At 39.0% G+C, this 20036-nt stretch overlaps 1 protein-coding gene and 1 non-coding gene across 12 annotated transcripts in view; both read left to right on the forward strand.

Annotated features, from left to right (window-relative positions):
• The window catches only part of PLEKHA5 (pleckstrin homology domain containing A5), a 241253-nt gene extending 223493 nt beyond the window's left edge, over nucleotides 1–17760 (forward strand). For 5 of the 11 annotated variants that reach the window (XM_044385212.3, XM_044385204.3, XM_057303247.1 and 2 more), the window contains 7 exons: nucleotides 3339–3457; nucleotides 7065–7274; nucleotides 8173–8313; nucleotides 8744–8868; nucleotides 10069–10214; nucleotides 11761–11860; nucleotides 13898–14771. In XM_044385212.3, the coding sequence (XP_044241147.1) occupies nucleotides 3339–3457; nucleotides 7065–7274; nucleotides 8173–8313; nucleotides 8744–8868; nucleotides 10069–10214; nucleotides 11761–11849 (830 nt within the window). In that variant the 3' untranslated portion in view covers nucleotides 11850–11860; nucleotides 13898–14771. Of the gene's footprint in view, nucleotides 1–3338; nucleotides 3458–7064; nucleotides 7275–8172; nucleotides 8314–8743; nucleotides 8869–10068; nucleotides 10215–11760; nucleotides 11861–13730; nucleotides 14772–17601 lie in introns of those variants that run through there. The other 6 variants (XM_044385206.3, XM_044385209.3, XM_048216868.2 and 3 more) reach the window with 3 other exon arrangements.
• Nucleotides 17212–17405, forward strand: LOC113258143 (U2 spliceosomal RNA). Its single transcript, XR_003317156.1, has one exon. It is a non-coding gene; the product is annotated as a U2 spliceosomal RNA (small nuclear RNA).
• Nucleotides 17761–20036: the final 2276 nt, after the last annotated feature.

The following is a 20036-nucleotide window of genomic DNA, read 5'->3' on the forward strand; positions in this document are numbered from 1 at the left end:
TTTATGAATAAATATGGAGTTTTCTTAGCCCCCCCCCCCAAAAAAACCAGTGTGTTGGTTGCCACCATTTTTTTTTTAAGATTTTATTTTTTTATTTATTAGAGAGCACTAGCAGGGGGACGGGGCAGAGGGAGTGGGAGAAACAGCCTCCCCCACTGCATGCTGAGCCTCATGGCAGGCTCGATTCCCAGGACCCAGAGATCATGACTCAAGCCAAAGGCAGATGCTTAACCCACTGAGCCACCCAGGTGCCCTTTTGGTTGCCAACATTTAAAGACTGGGACTTTGGGGAGTGCCTGGGTAGCGTAGTCGTTGAGCGTCTGCCTTCGGCTCAGGGCGTGATCCCGGTGCTCTGGGATCGAGCCCCACATCAGGCTCCTCCGCTGTGAGCCTGCTTGTTCCTCTCCCACTCCCCCTGCTTGTGTTCCCTCTCTCGCTGGCTGTCTCTCTGTCAAATAAATAAATAAATCTTTTAAAAAAATAAAATAAAGACTGGGACTTTGGGGCACCTGGGTGCTCAGTGGGTTAAGCATCTGCCTTCAGCTTGGATCATAGTCTCAGGATCCTGGGATCTGGCCGCATGTCACGCTCCCTGCTCAGGGGGGAGTCTGCTTCTGCCCCTTCCCCCTACTCCTCTCTCTCTCACTCTCGCTCAAATAAAATCTTTTTAAAAAATAAAAATTAAAAAAAAGCAACATTCCCTGTGGTTCCTTTTATTAAAAAAATAAAATAAAAATAAATAAAAATAAAAACTGGGACTTTGTAGGGGCTCCTAGGAAGGCTCAGTCAGTTAAGGGTCCAACTCTTGATCTCAGCTCGGTTTTGATCTCAGGGTCATGAGTTCAAGCTCCGTGTTGGGCTCCACTCTGGGCGTGGAGCCTACTTTAAAAAAAAAAAAATGGGGGACTTTGTGACTTATCTTAAAAAATAAATCTAGGGGCACCTGGCTGGCTCAGTGGGTAGAATTTATAACTCTCGATCTCAGGGTTCTAAGTTGGAGCCCCACCTTAGGTGTGGAGATTACTTAAAAATAAAATCTTTAAAAAAAACAAAACTTCAGTAAACCTAGCCAGAATGCCCCCGTTTCAACAATACTGGTTTCCTGGACCGGAGTAGCATCTACCCACTTCAGGTAGGATATGGGGGGAAGTTGCTATGTATCACATGTATAACATTTTTAATCCTTGTAGGCAAAATGTTTAGAGCATATATAAAATAAGGACTGCACTTTATTATTTGCTTTTGCACATCTTATTCCATTCTTCTTTCTTCTCCTATATAGTCATAATGTCCCATGATCTGTATTGGATAAATGTGACCAGTCAAGTATACAAAATTTAGCAATTATTTAATCAGTGACTTTAACTCATCAGTAGGAGTTCAATTGAATTGAAAAAAGCGAGGTTAATAATCATTTGTTCCATCAATGCATGTCTTTATTAATAAAAAATACCTTGTCTGACATATGTTCTCTCTTAGGGTTTGGATTCTTCCTTGAAATTTGCATCTTAAAATTTAGGAATTTGGGGTTTTTTTAATTTTTTATTTTTAGTGATCTACACCCAATGTGGGGCTCGAACTCACCACCCTGAGATGAAGAGTTGCATGCTTTCCCAACTGAGCCAGCTTTGCACCCCTAGGTGTTTGGGTTGTTTGTTTGTTTTTCAACTCATAATCATAAACTCTCATCTGAATAAATTATCCGAAGTACCCAGATCAATTATGGTATAATTTGTGCCACGGGACTTAAAGTGGGGCTTTTAAAAATGACTGGAATAATAGAGGCTTTCTTCTTTGTTTGAATCGCAAAATCACCTGTATTGTATATCAACTCAGCTCTTCCTATTCTTAAATATGCAACCTTGTAATAGTCATAGAGTTCATAAACAATATTAAAACCTTAACTACAGATTGTTTGGTGTATAAATTAAAGGAGTCCTGAATGATTGACCTGCCATTTGTCTTTGGGGGAGAAAATCAACTTCCTTTTTTCCTTTTTCTGCTTAGTTGATGTAATTGTAGGTGAGCCCAAAGAGAGTAGTGTTTTTCTTTTTTCTTCTTTTTTTTTCTTTTTTTTCCCCTAAGAAAACCATTGAGATTTTAACAGTTTGTTCTTTTACTAATGTCCTTAGTGGATAGTAGTGCATATATTCTGCTTAAACAAGACGACTATGATATAAATGCATATGTTATATATGTTAACTAATTTTTAGCTTTTGTTTTTGTTGTGTTAGTGATTTTGTGTTGTATGTTTTGTTTTCGGTGGTGTGTGTTCATTTTAGAAATTTTTAAAATTGCAAAAGAGAAAGTGACAGTGATTACCTATAGGGAACTATTGATAACGTTGTTAGTGGACTCTATTGAGACAGTGCAGTGTGATTGAAAAGAGACCAAATGGAAATGAAGGACATTTAGGTAAATCACTTAAACTTTCTGGGCCATGCCCTTCCTGATCTTTAATATGTGAGAGGATTGAGGTCCTTTCAGTCTCTGAAAATGTTGTGAATGGAAAGAAGGCTAAAGGAGGAGCTCCAGCCGTGCTGGTGCTGAACTATATGGACTTGAGGAAGTAAAGTAATGCAGATACTGCACTTTATTTACCTTCTTTCCTTTAGAAGGTTGTTGTGAGGATATGTGATCCATTGTGTATTACTTATTTTATAATTAAAATTTGTGATGTCATCTATTAATCTGTAGAACTTTAGGTAGAGTACAGTAATGGATGGCTGCTGCATTTTCCCTGGCTCTTTTCAAACAATAAATTTTCCCTATAGAGCCCCTGGCTGGCTCAGTCAGCACATGTGCACTCTTGATCTCAAAGTTGTAAGTTCAAGCCCCACTGGGTGTAGAGACTACTTAAAACCAAAATCTTTAAAAATAAATAAATAAATAAATTTGCCCGCTTTTTTGAGAGAGAGAGAGAGAGCAAGCACATGCTAAGGGGAAGGGGGTGCAGGGTAAGAGGGAGAAAGCAAATCTTAGGCAGCACAGAGCTCACAATGCTGAGATCATGACCTGGGTAGAAATGAAAAGTCAGACCCTTAACTATAACTGAGCCACCCAGGCACCCCCAATAAATTTGCCTTTTGATTTTAAAAGCCTCAGAGGGGTGGCTGGGTGGCTGAGTTGGTTAAGCATCAGACTCTTGATCTCGGCTCAGGTCTTGATCTCAGGGTTTGGGAGCTCAAGCCCTGCGCTGGGCTCCACGCTGGGCATGGAACCTACTTAAAAATAAACAAATTAATAAAATAAAAGCCTCAGAAATTGAGTATGTCAAAAGAAAACATTATGTTGTGTGAACGATGTTTTGTAGAACTTACTGCTGTTTTAATTTTTAGGTCCCCACTTTCCTGTTGGAGTAGTCCCTCCCAGAACAAAATCACCAACGCCTGAGTCTTCGACAATAGCCTCCTATGTAACCTTAAGGAAAACTAAGAAGATGATGGATTCAAGAACGGTATTTAACTAGAAGTTAATTTCTAGTAGAATTCTTAAGCCCATATATGGCTTTCTCATACATAATTTCCTTTTTAGCATTTCACAAAAATTTTTTTTGCATAGTCTAAGAAAAACTTAGTAATCTTAATTTTTTTTTAAATTACATGCAGGAAGTTAGCACCTAGGGGACAGATCTACTCAATACCTAATCTAGGTTTGTTTCGATCGGCCTTGAGATAAGGTCCACAGTTTGTGGAATCTATTCTCATATGACTGCCTTATATTACATCTCTTGACACCTCTAAGAATTTCTTTGATGAGACTGATAGACATGTCCTGTGGTCAACCCAGGTAATGGATTTCCAAGCTACCCTGAGTTTAGAGGGCCTTTTAGCTGTGGTGGATTTAGAGTTTGCCAGTCCTCTGGTGACCCTGAGAAATGTGAATTGAGATTGGGAAATAAATTCTTTATTTCACATATTCATCTGAGACCCATTTAATTCAACTTGCTGTAAACCAATCTAATCTTGGTCATTTGGGGAAGATTATCAGGGTGCTTAACTCCTTTTCACCAGGTAGGCTTAGAAATTTGGGCTGCAAAAGATTTTTTTTCTTTTTTTTTAAGTGAGAGCACAAGCAGGGCTGGCTGGGGGGGGCGGGGCAGAGGGAGAAACAGACTCCCCGCTGAGCAGGGAGCCCAATTTGGGGCTCGATCCCGGGACCCTGGGATCATGACCTGAGCCAAAGACAGACGCTTAACTGACTGAGCCACCCAGTCGCCCAAAAAAATTTTTTTAAGATTTTAATTTATTTATTTATCTTAGAGAGAGAGCATGAGCGGGGGTGGGACAGAGGGAGAGAGAATCTCAAGCAGACTCTGAGCTGAGTGCAGAGTCCAGCATGGGGCTTGATCTCACAACTCCGAGATCATGACTTGAGCTGAAATCCGGAGCCAGATGCTCAACCAATCGAGCCACCCATGTGCCCCAGAACTTTTACTTTTCATCTTTATAAATTCTCTACTTATTTGGTATGAGGTAATTTGATAATTTTAAGCTATAAGAATGAAAAGTACTACAAATGATAAGATTTATGGTTATTCTTGAAAGATATTGAAGTACAACTGCAAAGTATATGCCCCAAATATCTGACAAATTTATATACAAAAATATAATATTTTAATTAGTACAAAATTATTGAGACCTAGAAAGATCATTATTGTAGAATAAAAATTAATGAATTTCTATATATCAGTATTACCATTGGCAGTCATGGTTTTATAATAGTATTATTTTTTCATAGTTAGGCATTTTTTACAGATTGAAAGGGTATTTTCTTTGAAAATTGTAAAGTTAAAATAAAGCAACAGAAAAAATTTTAAAAATGCATGTGGAGGGGCACCCAGCTGGCTCAGCTGGAAGAGCATGCAACTCCCTATCTCAGGGTTGTGAGTTCAAGCCCCATGTTGGGTGCAGAGAGTACTTAAAAATAAGATCTTTAAAAAAATAAAAATGCATGTTGAGGGAGGCCTGGCTGGTTCCGTCAGTAGAACATGTAACTCTTGATCTCGTATTCCTGAGTTCAAGCCCCACGTTGGGTGTAGAGCTTACGATAGAAAAAAGTTAAAATGTGTGTTGAGATGAAGAAGAAAGATATTACTGGATTTATATTCTATAACTATCTTTTTTTAGTACATAACTATCTTAAATAGTAGAAGAAAAACTACATAATCAAATACAGGGGGGGAAGTATAGAAGAGTATAGTTATATGATATTGGTACAGGAAAGACCTTTCTAGGCAAAATCAGTGCCAGTATAAAATACTTGGAATATAACAGACAAGTTCCATAATATATGAGGAATGAATATACATCAGTTATTTTTAAGAGTTTCTTTATGGAAAATATGCAACAGTAATTCACAAATATATGATAATTGTTCAACCCCATAATAATTTTTAAAATACTGAAACTGCAATGAGATACTCTTTTCCAGTTATCATTGGAGAAAAAGATCTAAAAATTAATAACATTTGGCATTTAGAAACAGTAGATTTTTACAATATGACAACTTGGAAAAAGGAAGTTGCAGTGTAACAACATTTTTGCGTAAGCGTAGAAGAGGAAGACTACATCTTTGTAGTTACTAAAAATAAAAGGATAAAATAAGAAACTTAATAAGATCCAAAATAAAAATAAAAGGAAAGGGATGCGATGGTAGCTAATTCCCAATCTGTATCTAGAATTTGCTCTTTTTTTAATGCTTTCTTTGGTTTTTTTGGTATTTTGTTTTCCAAAGCAAATGTGTTTTATTTTACATATAAAAGAGAATCACCATCACTTTCTGCACATTAAGGCTTTTCATTTTTCCTCTTCCTTTTAGTTTTTACTTGAGCTCTTTAAGGTATTTATTCTATACAATTGAAAATGGCTCTAGTTGAGGCACCTGGGTGGCTCAGTCGGTTAAGTGTCTGCCTTCAGCTCAGGTCATGATCCCAGGGTCCTGGGATTGAGCCCCACATCAGGCTTCTCACTCAGCGGGGAGTCGGCTTCCCCCTCTGCCCCTCCCCGTTTGTACACACAGGCTTGCACTCTCTCTCTATCAAATAAATAAATAAAATCTTTAAAAAAAAAAAAAAGAAAGAAAGAAAATCACCATTAAGAAAGAAAGAAAATGGCTCTAGTGCTATAAACTCTTGCCCTGCAGGCATTTTTCGGATTGCAGGCGAGAGAAAAGATCTTAGGGGTTTGCCTGACAAACTGCCTCATCACAGAAATGCTTACCTCCACCTGGGCTTTTTCAAAAGCAAGCGGCTTCACCAGTGTCTCACAGTCAGTCCCCACCAACTCAGACCAGAGACATAAAGAAATGTATGGATTCTATGCCGTAGATTCTAGCATATGTTGAATCTTTAAATGTCTGTTATATAAAATAAGCTAAAATTTGCTTATGACTAATACTGAAGTTCTTGTTTTGTATTTTATACCCATATCGTTTTACATCATTAATAAGAAAGTAAGAAGTAAGAATTGGTTATTTAAGGTGACAAATATTTTTAGACCCTTCAGTAAACCATAAAAATGAGTCTCATATATATATATATATAAAGTTTCCAAATAAAACCATCTGATTTATGGAAAATAGTATTTCTGTATTTCTGTTATTGATCATAAACTAAGGCTTTTTCTCTACAGGTCTTTTCACAGTAAATGTGTGACTTAAAACATCACATTTTCATTAAAACAAATCTCGGGGGCGCCTGGCTGTCTCAGTTGGAAGAGCATGCAGCTCTTGATCTCGGGGTTATAAGTTCGAGCCCCATGTTGGGTGTAGAGATTACTTAAAGATAAAATCTTGGGGGGAAAATTTTTTTAAATAAAATAAATCTTCTATATTTAGAAGCTGTGCCCCTTCCTAGTTTGAGTTTTATATAATTTCCTGTTACAGTGACCATGCATCACCAATTACTAGTGAAGGATAAAACAGTTTGCCTTTCTGGTGTTAACAAACCTCCACTTTTGACTTTGAGAACAAAATAAATGCATTTTAGAACATTTTTTATTCCAACATACTTTTCAGAAGTTATTCTACGTTCTTGTATTGATATGTCTATTTTTAATTTAAAGGAAAGGCCACGAAGTGCAGTGGAACAGCTCTGTTTGGCTGAAAGTACCCGACCTAGGATGACTGTGGAAGAGCAAATGGAAAGAATAAGGAGACATCAGCAAGCTTGCCTGAGGGAAAAGAAAAAAGGATTAAATGTTATTGGTGCTTTAGACCAGTCACCCTTACAGAGCCCTTCAGGTTTAAGAGATAATCCATTCAGGATTACCCAGGTAGATCAATTGCATTTAATCATTCTTCTGAGTAAATCTGATATCACTTGAATCGGGATCATGGAGTCACATGATTGATGGGTTTTCAAATGTCTACAGTATGGGTAGTTATTTTGTATTTAATTCCCGTAATAATAAGTTAAGACAGCTTAGTAAAATAGAAATAGCCCTGAGTTCAAAAAATCGGAGCTGTATTACTTGTTGGATGTCCTTGTACCAGCTATGGACTCACTGTTCTCTACTGTAAATCAGATGGCAAATACAGCCCATCCCATCTACTTCACAGAGATACTAAGAAGATGAAAGTGCTTTCAGCAAATGTGAAATGCCAGGATAGTCCCCAATTCCCCTTCCAATAAAATGTGTATTACTCTGTGTCCTAATTTAACACGACCTAAATTGTAGCAGGAGAGAGCTTCTCAACAAAAGTTCTAAGTCTGATGTTCATCGCATCCCAACCCCCCCTTGTAAAGTGACACCATTCCATTTCTTCTTATTTGTTTGTTACCCCAATTCATAAATAGATAGCAAACTTGGGAACCTTTTTCAGTAGCTTCTGTCTGGTCCGTCCCTGTTAGTAAACATGTATCAGCTGAAAGTGTTGCCCTGTCTTCCTCAAAATCCCCTTTCCATCTGATCAAGAGCTGGCAGGCATTGCTACTTACACTCCAGCACAGGTGAATAATTACACATTCTACAATTTACAAAATGGGTGATTAAAAGAGATGAGAAAAAATGTGTGGAATACTGATATATATATTTTTTTTTTCCTCTGTTGGTTTTCATAAGGAAACCTCCTTGTGAGTGAAGATCAGCCTTTTTTCACAATTAGCAGGTGCTATCTGAAAACCGTGCATGGCTTCATAGTATGAATCTCTGCTATGTATCTTTTGGACAGACTCGAAGAAGGGATGAGAACATTAAGGAATCGGATGCTGTCATTAGAGAACATGATGTAAAGCCAAACCATGAAACTCCTGCCGCAGAAATTGTTCGACTAAAAGAAGTTGAACCTCAAAATACGGATTTCAGCAAAGAGGTAGCGAGATTATTTTAGAGCAGATACTCCACGGGGGGCAATTTTTGAAGGTTAGATCAAGTGGGAAGGTTGAAAATAATGATGTTTCATTTCATCGCAGAGACCCTAAGTCTAAGTGAAATGATAGGTTTTGTTTAACGTGAGTGATGTATTCAGCACATCAGAAAAATGGGATAATTGAACACTTAAAACATAATCGAGGCTAGAATAAAGTACTGTTAACCCCAGGTAAAGACTCGGATATCCCCGAGCTGCTGGCTGTTAGCAACGGGCATCATCCCTCCAGGCGAAAAACATTTTGCATCCAGTAGTAGAGAAGGTTAATATTTTCCGTATACTTGAATCTAAATATGTATTTCAGTAACTGTTTGACAGGATATCCTTTTTTAACACACTTTTATTTTTGAATCATTTTCTTCTTATTCTACAGTTGGAAAAAACTGAGGACATTTTTTCCAAAACACCTTCCAAACCTGAACCAAATGGAGTAAGTTCGGAGGAAGTGATGGATAAAGAGGCAAACAAAGAGAAAGTGCCCGAGGATGTTTCATACAGGTAATAATTAGGGAAAGCGACAAAGGAATCACTCCCAGACTTACGTAACTGCTCAAGAATAGAGAACTTCGGAGTCAGAAAGTCTTGGGCTCCTGTGCCAGCTCAGCCACTGAAGAGCGGCAGGACCTTGAACAATGTACATGACCTCCCTAAAACTGCAGGTTCCTAACTTGTAAAAATGGGGGTCATAATATTATCTATCTCACGGGTGTGTTGTGATGATTAAATCAGAAAACACAGGTACAGCGCTTAACAGTATGCTTAGCACCTAGGAATTCAGTCAGGACCTTTAAAAAAAACGCCAAAAGATACATAAGCTGTCTCCAGGTCAGCACCTCAGCATGGCCTGCATAGTGGGTGGTAATGACAGACACTGATCAGAAATCCAAGGTATCTGGTGTGTTCCAAAAGTTACAGTGATTTGCTACTTATTTTTTGGCTGTATTTCTTAACTGGCCTTCTTATGTGTATGTCCTCAATCTCACCCTTCATTAGAAAAATAACCAGAGCTGGAAAAGAGAAATACTGTGATTTAATGTTACTCAGAATCCCTTTATTTCTTCAATGAATGGCAAGATTGAGTTTGAAAAACTTTTGGCAATCGCCGATTAGGAAAAAACCTGCTGTTTTGTTAATAGGCGTAGATTAAAACACATCTAGTATATTAAAAATCTATGAGTTTCATGACCCAACAACAACAACAAAGTTTGTTGGCCACTTTGGACGATGCCAGGGAATTGACTTCTTATTCCAAAACCTGGTACATAAAGGCAAAGAATCAAGTGTTTATCTTACCTTTCCCAAATAAACTGCAACCAAAAAGTTTTTGAGGAAATAGTTTTCTTTTTAGAAGAATTTTTAGAAGAATTTCATTCAATAAGGAATGAGAGACTGTTTTGCTAACCCTAATGAAATAAAGGTTTTGAACCATATTCCTCAATGGCTAGAAAAGCTGGAAAAGCTGAAAATCTGACAGGGAACTTTATAATGAGTGGCTCAAGAAACCCTTGAACTCACTGATCATTTTGACATCACGAAAGGAAACAACCGGTTACTGCAAGTGCAATGTTAGCAGTTACTAACTGTAGATGGTGGCATCTTTTGTATATGGTTAAACATTTTCATGATGATAAATTGGAAGAAAAAATTTTACTGTGTTCTGTAATAACAAGTTTTAAGATATCGATCTGTTTTCATTAGCCCTCAGGATGAGACGCAGATCACAAATCATAAAGCAGAAAGTCACCCTGAAGAAAATATAAAGGACAATATTCTTGAGCAGGAAGAAACTATTGTTTCTTATGAACAAACTCCCGAGGCTTCCAGAGGAAATCAGACGACGGCAGGTAGATATTACACATTTCATAGTCTTCTCACTGGAGTTTCCTCTGAACCTCTGAATTTATATTCTGCCTACCCACATGCACCTTTGGGAAGGATGCCCCTGGAAAGGATGGAAAGGTGACCTCAGCCTACATCCACAGAGTCTCTTCTGGCTTGGATCACTTCCTTCTCTCTCTCTCTCTGTCTCTTCATCTTAACTTTAACACATATACCATAAATTTTTTCTAATAAGATCTTCCAGAACTTGGAAAACATACCTGTTTCTCTGAGGCTGGATTCTCAGAATAGTCACAAACCTACTACCACCTTAGGAGCCGTAGAAGATTTAGTGCCTAAACTAGTAGAATGGGTTTGTTTAGCTGCTGCTATACCCACATCTGGATTTTTCTCTGAGAGAAGATCGTGATCCATAGCATGTAATAAGATAGGGGCTCCTGGGAGGCTGTCGGTTAAGCAGCTGACTCTTGATTTCAGCTCAAATCGTGATCTCAGGGTTGTGAGATCGAGCCTTGTGTTGGGCTCTGTACTGGGCGCGGAGCCGGCTTACGATTCTCCCTCTCTCTCTCCCTCACCCCCTCCCTCTCTAAAAAAATGATTAATTAATTAATTAAAAATAAAATAATAAAAGTGTGCCACTTTCAGGGCTTTTTTTCCTTCACAGATTTGATTTTCTTTTTTTTTCTTTATGATATTCGGCAAGGGATGGGGATCATACAACTAGTACATATTATCAACATCACTTCTCACAGTCCATAAGCAAAAAACTGTTCTTAATAATCCTCTGTCCTGGGGCGCCTGGGTGGCTCAGTCGGTAGGTGTCTGCCTTCAGCTAAGGTCATGATCCCAGGGTCCTGGGATCGAGCCCTACTTGGGGGGGGGGTCCCCACTCAGCCGGCAGGCTGCTTCTCCCTCTCTGCTCCTCCCCCTGCTTGTGCACGCTCTCCCTCTTTCTCTCTCTCTCAAATAAATAAAATCTTTAAAAAAAATAATAACCCTCCCTACTTTCACCCTCCTCCCCATCATTTTGCAGAAGGGCAAATACAGTAAAATTCAGTTAGTTGGGACTGTTCTTCTTTGGAAGAACATAGGATTCTGGCAGTATTCTCTATATCTTATATACATAAAACATGCAAATTGATGTGATAAGTCCTGTTTCCTTGTAATGGATATTAAACACTGCCTTTTCTTTTGCCTCTATCATTATAAGTCATTGTGCACAGAAATTCTCACTTTTTTAATTGCCACTGATATATATATAAAGATATATATATATGTATATATATGTGTATATATATATATATAATCGAAACACATTGTATACGATGGTTAAGTTTAAGGTACAGGAGGAAGAAGAATTTTTAAACAGTCTCCAAGAGACATTTCGTGCTAAATAATCATCAGTGGTCAATTTAGAAAATCACAGAACCCAGGTACAACCGTCAGTTCCTGAAACATGTTCTTATTTTATGGGATCACAGCATCAGGATGTCCTTCTCCAAAGGTGTCCTAAAGACGTTTATCTTCTCGCATTCTCTTGGTGTGTTTTAGTGAAAAGTCTGTCTCCATCTCCTGAGTCCTCGCCAGTTCCAGCCACTCAGCCGCAGCTCACAGAAGGATCCCATTTCATGTGTGTGTAGTCTCAGAAAAAGTACGTCCGTTCCCTTTGCATTTGTGCTTTAACTTCAGAGTTTTTAACTTGAGTTTTATTCACTTATTGGTTTGGTGAACAAAAACTGAGATTAATTCTGGGCTGTGCATTAGGGATTGTTGGCAGAGCAAGGAGGCTACGTATTTGAGCCACGGGCAATAACTCAGATCTCCGACATCAGCCCTTGCAGTGATTTGCTACGTGACAGCATTTTCTCTGTCTCTTATTTCATCGTCCATAAAAACAGCAAAACTAAGAGGCAATGGCCTGTGCCAAGACAAGCCTCACGGTGTTTTGCAGCTGTGCTCCCACTTAGCATTCCTTTCCAGAGTCGGATCGGAGAACTCTGTGGAAGCGATTACATGTTGATCAAGTGATGTTTTTTACAGTTCATGTGATATGTCTACCGCATGGGGAGTCTGTTAATTATTTTAAAGGACAAAGGAGTGTTTGTGGTACAGCTAACTACATGGAATATTAAAATCATTAAGATCTATCAGAAATTATTTCTAAATAATTTTTTTAAGTAAGGGAGGTCACTACCAAAAAAGCTGTGGGTGGGGTCAGGGGGAAGGAGGAAACCTTACCTTAGACCACAGTCTAAGAGCTGAGAATAATTTCTTAAGTTCTTTTAACAATTTTATAGACAGATGCTAAATTTTACTTGTACTTTTGTACTTGCAGATATATACTCTTTTTACTTTTCAGGAAACTGAGATGTGGAGCTATTATGCCTTTTTGTGCATTTTCTCCTCATACCATTTACCAGACCTAGTAATATCGTATGCTTTAGGGTCGCCACCAGTTTCTGTTAAACAATTATAAGCAGCAAAAACACATAGAGATATTATAAACATTATTGCTAACATATTCTTTGACTTTTAGATTCTCAAAATAAATTAGTACAAATACTAAGTTGACTGAGTTTACCCAGTAGTGCTTATTTTCTAGAATCTTCTTCCATTCATACCTTTTTGTAGCAACTATAACCTGTGTCCTTTTGTTCATGCAGAAGGATTTATGTCTGTCTTGTCATATTTGTAACTTTTTATCTGAGATCATGTCTACATGGAGCCTAGAAGAGGCCTTTGTTTGTTGTCAGTTGATATTTATGCAGGATTGACATCCTTTCTGGAGTTACAAAACACCTGTTTGTTATAGCCTTACCTATGTCTTGCCTCTGTCACTCATGCGTTTAAACTTTTAACTTACTATGTTTTGAAGTGACAGTTGCCACTAGTGACAGAATAATACCAGCATAGGAATAGTCAGCATGCTTATTTGACTCCTCTTGTGCAAAGAGTTGATAGATGGCCTCTGTCCATCTTAGTGGACAAGTGTACATTAAAATCCAGTCTCGTTATCTTTTGGTTCAATACACAGGTTACCATTCTTTGTACACAGACCAATGATAATAAAAAATGTTGTCTGACAATAAAGAGTATTTACAGTTAAAACTCAAGTACATTTCCAGGTTCCTTAAGTTGTTATTATTGGATTTTGTTTCATTTTACTTTCACCATAAGAGCCAGTGGCATGACATACTGGAATGGGGTCCAGTGACTGCCAGATATTTTCTAGTCTTCTGGCACGCAGCCACCGTGAACAGCTAGTGGCTCTCAAACCGGTATTACTTTGTCTTCTCACTTGTGTGTATGGCATCTTGCTGGCTTAGTCGTCTTGGCAGGACTTTGGAAAGGTTTATAAATGACACTGCTGTGTAGGCAGCTTAATACATTGTGACACATTTTAGCAAAGTTATGCAGATCTTCGCTCATTTTGTTGATCTTTCAGATTCAGCCACAAATTTGGCTACTTTTTAAAATTCTGGACTGTTATTTAATTACATTCTTTGCTTTGTGAATTAAAGCTATGAAATGACAAGAAAATGTCCTTCCATTGTGTGATGTCTTCGGATTTTCCTGGCCGTGCTTGTCAGTTCCATTGTTACGGAATACCGCACTCAGTTACTTTAGGAAACGGGCACTCACGAACTTTGCAGGTGTCAAGGTAATTTTCCCTGTGTTTATTTTGCAGCTACACTGACTTCTGTTGAAACCATTCAAAGCTAAGGACATGGACCTTCGGCAATGTGAGAAGATATTGTACAGTATATTTTAAATCTATGAAATTCATAGTTCTGATGCTTTTGGCCACAGAGCATCATTTTATCACTTCTGGAAAATGTTTATTCCAAACAGCTTTAATGGCTCATATGTACCCTCCGTAATCTCAAGGTTGCTGTTCTGACACCAGCTTGCTGCTATGATTTCAGAGCACATAAGTAAAGGTGCTTTTTTAATGTGCGGTCTACAGCCAGAGCTTACTTAGTTGCTGATTTCCGGATTTTGATGTTTCTACAGTTTAGATGGATTTATATTTCGTTTTGCCTTTTCAGTACATAAACTTAGTTATTATTTCCAACGAAGCTTGTTTTCCTTTTTTTTTTTTTCCTCCTCCCATTTTGGCTACTGCAATGCTTTGTTTCACACTTGATTTGTAAAAAATTTTATATATATATTTAAAATGTGCCATTTTATTATCGCTAAGTGAAGTACGTCCTGTTTTCTGCTATAATTATTTCCCAGTCAGATTGCAATGTCAGCAGTTACTGCCACACTCTTGTCAGCTTAAACACAAATGTTACTGCTTACTTTTTCTTAAAAATACAATTTAAAATGTAGGTATTTTGAAGTACTGGGCTTATACTTCAGTTGGGATAGATGTGTATAGCAATAAGCCGGTTTTCAAATCCAGTACTTAGTTTGTGTACAAATGTAATTATGTTCATTGTGTATATATTATACAATGAGCACATGTAAGTATTAAAGGCTACTTACTATTGTTTAAATGCAAATGTTCATATCTCATTTCTTTTTTATCATGTTAAATAAATGTTGATGTTCTTAAATCACTTGTGTTAGAATTTTTGCTCTTCCCATCAAAAGTGGAACGTCTGTGGGGCGCCTGGCTGGCCCAGTCAGTAGAGCATGTGACTCGTGATCTCAGGGCTGTGAGTTCAAGCCCCACATTGGGTGTAGAGATTACTTGAGAAAAATAAGTCTTTAAAAAAATTAATTAAATTAAAAGGAAAATCTGAGACTCAAGGGACTTCTTGATGGACACTAGGCTGTTAATCTTACCATTATAGACAACATCATAGAAATACCTTTTCTGCCATGCAGGCCGGCTCTCCCATGTGAGAGCTCAAGGAACTGGAGGCCCAGGGAGATAGATTGGGCCACAGTCGCATTATATTTAATGACAGAATTTGGACCAGAACATAGTTTTTTCACATTTCCTCGGAGGCCAGCTGCTGAACACCACTGGGCGGGTTTCATTTCGTGAAGTCCTCTACACTTATTTCTATTTGTTTCTGTGTTGTAGAAACGAGCTTCAAACATCTGCTTTCTCAGTGGATTGGGCTTGAAGAGGGGTGTGCGGAGCAGAGGGTTATTTCTCTGACATGGGGAACTAGAAACCGTTTCATCATCAGAAGTAGGACCCTCAGAGATCATTTTCTCTTACAATACATTCTTTGCAGATGTTCACGCTCTTCAGAATCAATTACATTTCTTCCCTCTGTAACCTTTTGTTCACGCTATATATTGTTCCCAGAGTACAAGGAAATCTGATGCTTTGGGATTCCTATATGAAATGGCTGAAACTAAATTGGCACTGGTCAGTCTTTCTTTTCTTTTTCCCATGCTCTAGTAAAGAGGATTTAAATTTAATTCAAAATGCAGATGTATAAAAATTCATCTGCTCTAAACAGAAACACACAAAATGAGATGCAAATCGATACAGTCTATATTGTAGGAGGTGAATGAGAAGAGAGGTTAAGATGGAAGGAGACCGTTCAGCTCTCCATCCATATAAACATGTTTACACATACAGCCTTTCTCTGAAGACATCATGCCAAAGTCTTCCAAAGGAAATAGGCTACGGATTATTATTTCCCTCTAGTCACCGTTCCGTTATTGTTACAGATCTTCCGGTCAGTGTGTTGGGGGGAGAGTGACTGTTGGTCTTTGGTTTTTCCTTGGGTTTTTTTGGTGAGGCTTTTTATGTCTCGTGTGTGTGTGTGTGTGTGTGTGTGTGTGTGGTGTTACTTTGGCTTTATTAAGCACAACATTTTTTGAACTATTTCAAGAAGGAAAAATGTCCCGTACTAGAGTACCTGGAAGCCTAGGGGGTTTGGAAAAAACAGTATAGAGTAGTTGTAACTCGGGTCAACATTTCAGAAAGCCAGATGAAAATCACTACTTAAAACAATAGGTCAGCACAGGTACTTGTTACAAGATACAGCAAAAGGGACTATTCTCCAACTCTATGACCTAGATTAATACTCTATCTCACCTAGAGCTCACCTTGCTCAACTCCTGCTGTCTTATTGGAGAGGTGTGCAGAGAGCCCAGGAAGTACGGAGACTTAGAGGAAGGAGGGCGGCAGACAAGCCGGAAAGGCCGTTACTCCAAATACAGGGTTGTTATGGGCGCCAGCTTTCCAGCATGGAAGCAAGCTCCAAAGTTTAATGTGGGTCCCTGTTGGGTTGGTTACTCAGACATCACGCCAAAGTCCCCCACATGCCCCTGCCCCCAATTTATAGAAAGTTGTTTGGGGAGGGTTTTTTTAGATTTATTTATTTGAGACAGCAAGCACATAGAGAGGGAGAAGCAGACTCCCCACCAAGCAGGAAGCCTGATGCGGGGCTTGATCCCAGGATGCCGGGATCATGACCTGAGCTGAAGGCAGACGCTTAACCAACTGAGCCACCCAGGTGGTCCCTGCTCAGTGGAGAGCCTGCTTCTCCCTCCACCTGCCTCTCCCCCTGCTTGTGCACGCTCGCTCGCTCGCTCGCTCTTAAATAAATAAAATCTTAAAAAAAAGAAAAAGTTGACAGTCATACTCCTATGGTGGTCAAAAATTAAAAATAATCATAAACAAGAAATCTGCAAACTTCTTTGTTTGCAAAGCCACAAAAGTATTTTTAAAAATTGTTTCCCTTGCACATTTTAAATTTGACATCTTTAGTTTTTCAGAAGCTGAGATAGTCAAAAAGAGGTTGTAATTTTTAGCATACTATCAATTTAACTTTGAAACTTTTTTTTTAAGATTTTTGAGAGCGAGTGAGCGAGAGAGAGAAGGAGGAGGGAAAGGGGCACAGGGAGAGGGAGAAGAAGCTCCCGCTGAGCAGGGAGCCTGACTCGGGGCTCAATCCCAGTACCCAAGGATCATGACCTGAGCCAAAGGCAGTTGATAGAGAATGTGACTCCATCTCGGGGTCATGAGTTCAAACCCCGCCTTGGGTGTAGAGCTTACTTTAAAAAAAAAAAAAAAAAAAAAAAAACATTGCTTCCTGGCCCTTTGGCTAAGATTAAGTGTAGTTTCTGTTCTTATCAGTTTAATATCTGATACATCCTCTATCCAAGGACAGTATATGAAGTGGCTTGTTGGAGCAGAGAGATGGTATAGAAGCTTGCTCTGTCTGCTCTGTGCATCGACCTCCTATTACTGCAGAACCTCCAGAAACAGTGCACCCCCTTGGGGGCTAAAGTAAAGATTCAAAAAAAAATAAAAGATGCAAACAAGCTTTTTTAAAAAATATTTTTTTTCTTTTTAAGTCATCTCTACGCCCAATGTGCAGCTTGAACTCACAAGCCCGAGATCAAGAGTCTCTTTCTCTACACACTGAGCCAGCCCGACGCCCTACAAGCTTTTTTTCTTTTTCTTTTTTTCAGGTTTATTTATTTATTAGAGAGAGTGGAGGGACAGAGGGAGAAGCAGACTCCCCTCTGACGGGGGAGTCAGACTCTGGACTCGATCCCAGGACTCCAGGATCACAACCTGAGCCAAAGGCAGACACTTAACCGACTGAGCCACCCAGGCGCCCCACAAGGGTTTGTTTTTTTTTTTAATAGGAAATTTTACATCATTCCTTTTCCTCCTTGAACTTATATTTCCATTTTATTTCATACTTGATCACAACAAATGATGATACATAAAATTTAATGATTTTAATTATTTCTAAGTCTATCCATTTCTGTGAGATCTTGTGTGGTCATTCACTTTTTCACCACCCTGGAGGATTTTACACCCTGGGGTGCAAGAGTGAGATTCAGAGAAGTAAGTTTTTCATAGCAAAGAAGAAAGGAGCTAATGTGAAAGGAGTGCCTTGATCTCAGGAGACGGAGGGCCAATATGTTTTAGGCAGGAGTTCACGTGGAAAGTAAAGTTCTGGATACCAAGTCCACTGAAGTCATCCTTGCCTACATACCCATGAAATGTTTCTGTGTACTGATTTGAAGACTACTGTCCTAGACTATTTGGCCATTAAAATATTTGTAAGTGTAATGATTTATACATACCCGGTCACTTTAACCATATAAAGGTTTTATGTAGATTCAGCCCATGGCAGAGAACTCACTAGTGAACAATTGTGAACAACTATATATGTACAAGGATAAGTTGACTCAATGCAGAAACAAATTTTTTGTTATACTAAAGTAGTGATTTGAAAAGTTTTCCCAGAATTCTTCCAGAAGAAAGGATCACATCCTTCGTCCATAGCTTAAAAATAAATCTCTGAAGTGTTTGTATTGTAAAAGCAGAAACTTTAAATTTTCAAATTTAACTTTTTAATTTACCATAATTTTTTTATTTTAAAATAATTAACAATAAAAAGTCAACCTAAAACATCAGATGAAAGACTGGGTCGGAGGCGTGGGGACTACAGCAGAACTATTTCATGTAATTCAAGGCTGGGACCACACATTTAAGTAGAGGATAGAACCCCAGCGCTGTGTCTCTCTCACAAGCTCAGTGCCTCACCAACTTCCTGGAAAGTCCCTTACAGCCTGTCAGCTACGTTCAGAGAAGCCTATCGAGTCTACTTGAGAGAAGACTCATTCTCTCTCTTTCCTAGAAAGGGCTCATCTCTGTTCCTCCAGTGCTGGGAAACCGTGTAAGCCATCAGCCTAGGCCGGCAGCGTGGCTGAAGGGACCTTCCATCAGCTCTGTTGCTAGGAAACCCGAATCCCTCCAGACCCTTGTTACTGCTCTGGGGCCTCATTGTGTGGCAGTCGGGAGCCCAGACCCGGCACGGATTGCCCGCCTGGATTGGAACCTAGCTCTGTCACTTACTATGCGCCCTTTGCCAAAGTACTTACGTGCTCTCTATGCCTCGTTTTTTCCACATATCAGAAGTTGGCCTGATAGTTATTATTACACTACAGTTGTTGTAAAGACTAAATGAGTTAACATGTGTCAAGTGTTTAGAACATTTCCTGGCACCATGTAAATGTTTGCTACCATTAACTTTTATTAACTAAGGGCTAACTTTATCTAAGTACAGTTTCTAAATTTAGGGCACTATGAATTACGTTATTTGAGCAGTGTTTTCAGACTGGGTCCCAATGTAGCCTACATTAAAATCACCTGAAACCCTTGTTAAAACACAGATTTCTGGGTCCCACCCTTAGAATTTCTGATTTTGTCACTCTGGAGCGTGGTCCAAAATTTTGAATTCTGATTCTCAGAAGTTCCCAGATAATGCTGGTGCTGCAGGGACCACCCTTGGAAAACCACGGACATATAATAAGGTTCTGTGTTGTTTGTTGAATTTTCATTTCATTGAATGTGCTGCTAGAGTGTGAGGATACGTTAAGAAGTTATTCACAAATGTGTGCACAGAGTATAGAAGAACGAAGATAACGCAGTAACTCAGACGTTTCCCACGAAGGCCCAGAGAGATGAGGGGAGAAGTTGCTAGAATCCAAAGAAGAAAGGTACTTCAGAGTAGCCCTTCCGCTTTTTTTCCAGAGACAAAGCCAGCCTCCGTGTAGACAACCCTGCATGGGAAGACCCAGGAGAGTGAATGTACTGACGGCACTGTCCTGTCCCTCCAGTTTCTCTCTGGGGCTCACAAGAGTCATGCTGGGTGTAGCTGGGAACACCTGGGGGCTTTTAAGACCTTTCCAGGGGATCCTTGAAATCAAAACTATTTTCATAGTAACACTAGGATGTTCTTTGCCTTTTTCACCTTTATTCTCTCAGTAGTGACCAGTGGAGTTTCCCAAAGGCTATGTGACCTCTGATATTTCAACTGATTGAACGCAGAAGGAGATGCGAAAATCCGGCTGTCTTCTGTGAATCCAGATATTGAGGACGGTTACAA

This window comes from Ursus arctos, unplaced genomic scaffold (assembly GCF_023065955.2).
Source record: "Ursus arctos isolate Adak ecotype North America unplaced genomic scaffold, UrsArc2.0 scaffold_26, whole genome shotgun sequence".
In the NCBI taxonomy this organism is placed as follows: domain Eukaryota; kingdom Metazoa; phylum Chordata; class Mammalia; order Carnivora; family Ursidae; genus Ursus; species Ursus arctos.